Source organism: Otolemur garnettii, unplaced genomic scaffold (genome assembly GCF_000181295.1).
Source record: "Otolemur garnettii isolate 467f Iridium unplaced genomic scaffold, OtoGar3 scaffold00108, whole genome shotgun sequence".
Lineage (NCBI taxonomy): Eukaryota > Metazoa > Chordata > Mammalia > Primates > Galagidae > Otolemur > Otolemur garnettii.
This window is the reverse complement of record NW_003852503.1, coordinates 891,183-896,186: the sequence shown is the minus strand read 5'-3', so window position 1 is coordinate 896,186 and position 5,004 is coordinate 891,183. Positions and strand designations below refer to the sequence as shown.

Here is a 5,004-nt window from a genome sequence, read left to right as displayed (position 1 = left end):
AAAAAAAAAAAAAAAAAAAAAGAAAGAAAAATAGTCCCTATATAGCTAGTAACTTTACATACTGAAACTCGTCATCTGTCAACCCATCATGCTGCAGGTACCTGACTCCATTCTGTCTTGGACCTACCTGAAACCAAATGGCATTCACGACTTTGCTCAGCACAAACAGGGGGAGCACCCACAGAGCGCTGAAAATGGATGTGAGGAAGAATTCCAGCCAGGACCAAAAAACTCCATGCAGTGATGGATCACCTAAAAAAAGGGAAACAAGTTATTAGCTTAACTGGACAACTGGAACACCAGAAGACCAAATATGAAACTCCTATTTTGTGACTCTTCTTTCCTTCCCACCGCCACGTCTTTCTTTCCTGCCAGCACATCACTAGACCTAGCTCTAAGGGTCTAATTCAGAACAGACACAGCACAGTCTGGCCACAACTCCAATTCAGAGTAACCACAGACATGTGCTGCTTACCTTAAAACAGACTTGCTTGCATGGTGGTGACTGAGATGCTAGTGACTATTAGTATATAATTTGCAGGAAATCACCTCGGTTTAAATCCCAGCTCTGCCACTTTCTAATGTTTTAAACTTGGCAACTTCCATTTTCTCATTCATAAAATGAATAGTACCCATCCCAAAAGGTGGTTGAGAAGTTAAAAACATCTAAAGCTCCCGGCACATAGGAAATGTTCAGTAAACTGAGGCAAACTGGAGCCATCGTCTCCCACCTCCATCCCAGCAGACAAGGAGCAAGGTATATAATAATATACTTACCGATAATTAGGGCTGTTACATACTGAAGCCCAGGAATAAACATTCGATAAAACAAGAGGAGACTACACTAAAGAAAAGAAACAACAAGGTAAACATCAAAAGCCTTTCTTTAAAACAAGCATTGCAAGTTTCAGTCTAATGATTTTATACATGTGAGTACCTTTTATAAATTAGAAGGTCTGAAAAAGCACTAAAACTGGACCTGTTTCTATTTCCCGTTACTCCAGTTGAAAGGTACAAACCCGATACTGGCTATAAACCAGTAAAACTTCTGGGAATACAGAAGAAAATTTCAGTGCCAGTTTTTGGGCCTGAATACTAAGTAGAAAGTAATGCTTACTGACTAAATCTAAAGCTAACAGCCAAAAATATCTATGAAATGTTTTTAGATTAAGATGAATCGAATGACACTGAATTCCAAGTCAAAGGAAATATTAAATACCTGTCCTTCAGTATACCCAAATTTCACTTAAGCCTGTGCTACTTCTCAGTTAATGGAAGGCAGACTTTTCCACTATGAGTTTCAACAGTAATCAATTCTAGTCAATCGCTATGACCAGAAGCAGGGAGAACCTCGCTCTTCTCCAGTCATATCCCTTCTTTCCTTCTGATCCTCATTGTTGCTCTTACCCAAAATGTCCAGACAGTGTCCAGAGAAATTGTTACCTATACACCTAAGAATGCTAAAACTTGTGAGTCATGTAAATAAATAAAGTATATAGGCCGGGCGTGGTGGCTCATGCCTGTGATCCAAGCACTCCAGAAGGTCAAGGCAGGAAGATCGCTTGAAGCCAGGGATTTGAGACCAGCCTGAACAACATGGTGAGACCATATCTCTGCCAAAAATAGAAAAATTAGCTGGGCATGGTGATGCATATATATGCCTATAGCCCCAACTACTTGGGAGGCTGAGGCAGAAGGATCACTTGAACCCAGGAAATTAAGTTGCCATGGGCTATGATGATTCCACTGCACTCCAGCCCAAACAGAATATACATTAAGTATATTCAGGGCTATCTATGCACAAAATCCTGAGTTAGAGTCCTAAACGTTGAGAAATATCAACCTGGCAACAATCTGAAGATGCTTATAAGGGAGCTGGAATTTGTGGGGGAAAAAACAAAGAACTTACCCAGAACACTCCACCATTCCAAGCACAACACTGGAAAATTCTACTAACAATACGTGGCTCACTGAAAAAGACCACATATGTTTAGGTTACAAAGCGTACAAGTTATCTCCTAACTGTCATTCAGTAGCTCTCCATTTCACACCTTTTGTTGGTACCATACTATTTTGCAGCACCTAATGTTCTCCTACTGGTCTAATGTCAGCCAACGAGAAAAAGCTAAAAATATTCTGGGGAGCCAGTTTTTGTTTTTTCCCTAAAATCTCAGGTTAAAGAAAACTGAAAAGTCTCAGTTGGGGTTTTTCTATCAATAAATAAATCCATATAAGCTCCCCTAGAAGTATCTATTGAACCCACTAATACCTTGTGCTTCTCTATTCAGCATTCTGATTGTTTATTAAACACCATCTGGGCAAGGATTATTGCTAGATCCTACTTTAAGTCAAATGCAAGGTGGGGAACCACATATAACATTTTTCTTGGAGAAAGCACAAAAACTAATTAATGGTGTACTGAAACTTCAAGTCACTCTGTACGTAGGGTCCTCTCTGCCTGGGAGGTTTGGGCCGGCACTCCTTACCTCTCTTGCTTCCGCTCCGTGCTCTGGGCTCTCCTCTGTGCCAGGACACTGCTTGCCCTTCTTCGGCGCTGCTCCTCTCTCTTTTGCTGGATTCGAGCATCTAACTTTGAGATGGTGCAAATACCCCATATGGAGTCTTTGATTCCCTATAGACAAGGATGTTATTTTTAAAGGAAGAATATAGATCAGAGAAGACTTAAGTACATATAGTAAAGTGGAAACGACTGTATTTATTTTTCTATGACTTAAAGGGCCTTTTGGGTTTGTTTTTTTTTGTAGAGACAGAGTCTCACTTTATTGCCCTTGGTAGAGTGTCATGGCATCACACAGCTCACAGCAATCTCCAACTTATGGGCTTAGGCAATTCTCTTGTCTCAGCCTCCCAAGTAGCTGAGACTATAGGTGCCCACCACAACACTCGGCTATTTTTTTGTTGCAGCTTGGCTGGGGCTGGGGTTTTTTTTGTTGTTATTGTTGAGACGGAGCCTCAAGCTATCCCCCTGGGTAGAGTGCCATGGCATCACAGCTCACAGCAACCTCCAACTCCTGGGCTCAAGCGAGTCTCCTGCCTCAGCCTCCCAAGTAGCTGGGACTACAGGCGCCCGCCACAACGCCTGGCTATTCTTTGGTTGCAGCCGTCATTGTTGTTTGGCGGGTCTGGGCTGGGGATTCGAACCCGCCGCCTTTAGGTGTCCGTGGCTGGCGCCTTAGCCGGTTGAGCTATAGGCGCCGAGCCAACACCCTGCCATTTTTAGAGGCAGTAAAGTTTTGTGCTATTGATAATTTGGATGACTAGATCTCAGCAGATCTTTATGGGGCACGTTCCTGGAGCATCCTCCTCACTCATACCTTGTAGAATGGGAAGCAAAAAGTTAGGGTCTGTAATGTAAGTCCAGATTAAATAGTTTGTGTAATAGTTCTGTACTAATATTCATTTCTTAGTTTTGACAAATGTGCCACTGTTATATGTTGACATCAGGGGAAGCTAGTGAAAGATACACAGGAACTCTCTGTAGTTATCTTGCAACTTTTCTGTACATCTAAAAATATTCCCAAAAAGCTCAAGCCCAGCTGACCAAGGGTCTAATTCTAGAGATATTCACCAGATAGGTCTACCAGGTGCCCAAAAGATGCATGATATTACCTCTTAAGTAATGTGGCCTAGGATGGAAACTTATAGTGAAGGATCTAACAAATACAATAATCCCCCAAACAGCTAAAGGATTTCCTAATCAGTTTCATCAGCCAAAAAAAAAAAAAAAAGAGAATGAATTCCTAGGTACTCACCCTGGCAAGGTCCTGGAGAAATGTTTTGACACTGTCAGCCATCTCTTCACCACCCAAACTATCAACTACACAGAGGAGAGAGAAGCACCCCAAAATCTCTCATCATGTAGGACCTGGAAACAGAGCACAATGGGGGGAAAAAACCTTAAAGCTACTTCATGTACATTTCTTTAATGGTTTTATTTATCATTTATTTATTTATTTATTTGCAGTTTGGCCAGGGCTGGGTTCGAACCCACCACCCTTGGTATGTGCGGCCGGCGCCCTACCCACTGAGCCACAGGCGCCGCCCTTCTTCATGTACATTTCTACATGATGACTTCACATACTTGTAGCTCTAACAGAAGAGCTATAGATTCTAGCAATTCAGGAGACACTAATGAACTAACCAAGTCTATTCCTGTAATAGCTGAAACCTAAAATCTATAATTTTAGTTTTTAATCACTCACTACCCTTTCACTTTTACATGGGGGAAAGTGCTCTTGGAGGCTTCATGGCTCTAATTCCCCCATACATTCCAAGCACTTTTAAGGATTTGGAGTTGAATGATCATTACATTTCAGTATCCTCTTGAAACAGTCACATCCCAAGGGGGACCCATGGATCGCTGACTCCCCCCTCACCATGGGTGTGTGACTGGTAAGCAGGCTTTAGTTTATAGGGGTTTAGTTTGTTTGAGACATAAAGTCTCACTCTGTTGACCAGGTTAGAGTGCAGTAGTGTCAAACCTGGTGCACAGCAACCTCCAACTCTTGGGCTCAAATAATCCTCCTGCCTCAGCCTTTGAGTAGCTGAGACTACAGGCACCTGCCATGACACCTGGCTGATCTGTCTGTTTTTAGTAGAGACAAGGTCTTGCTCTTCCTGTTGCTCAGGCTGGTCTCAAACACCTGACCTCAAGGGATCCTTTCATCTCAGCCTCTCAGAGTGCTAGGATTACACGCAACCCACCAAGCTGGGCCTGTTAAGCAGTTTTTATGCTTGCTGTATACACTGAAACGTGAATGAAAATACAAAACCAAAAAGTTCTTTAAAAAGTCATTAAATAAGGGCAGTGCCTGTGACTCAGTGGGTAGGGAGCTAGCCCCATATACCAAGGGTGGAGGGTTCAAACCCAGCCCTGGCCAGCTAAAACAGCAGTGGTAACTACAACAAAAAATTGCCAGGCACTCTACTGAGGGCAACAGAATGAGACTTGTCTTAAAAAAAAAGTCATTAGGCTCGGCGCCT

The 5,004-nt window shown here is 42.5% G+C and overlaps 1 protein-coding gene across 2 annotated transcripts in view; it reads right to left on the bottom strand.

Moving 5' to 3' along the window:
• Nucleotides 1-5,004, bottom strand: part of EI24 (EI24, autophagy associated transmembrane protein) — a 25,803-nt gene that overhangs the window by 9,398 nt on the left and 11,401 nt on the right. For both annotated transcript variants that reach the window (XM_023517345.1, XM_003796771.3), the window contains exons 2-6: nucleotides 3,774-3,886; nucleotides 2,487-2,632; nucleotides 1,910-1,970; nucleotides 778-844; nucleotides 128-252 (exon numbers count right to left, since the gene is read on the bottom strand). In XM_023517345.1, the coding sequence (XP_023373113.1) occupies nucleotides 128-252; nucleotides 778-844; nucleotides 1,910-1,970; nucleotides 2,487-2,632; nucleotides 3,774-3,815 (441 nt within the window). In that variant the 5' untranslated portion in view covers nucleotides 3,816-3,886. The remainder of the gene's footprint in view (nucleotides 1-127; nucleotides 253-777; nucleotides 845-1,909; nucleotides 1,971-2,486; nucleotides 2,633-3,773; nucleotides 3,887-5,004) is intronic.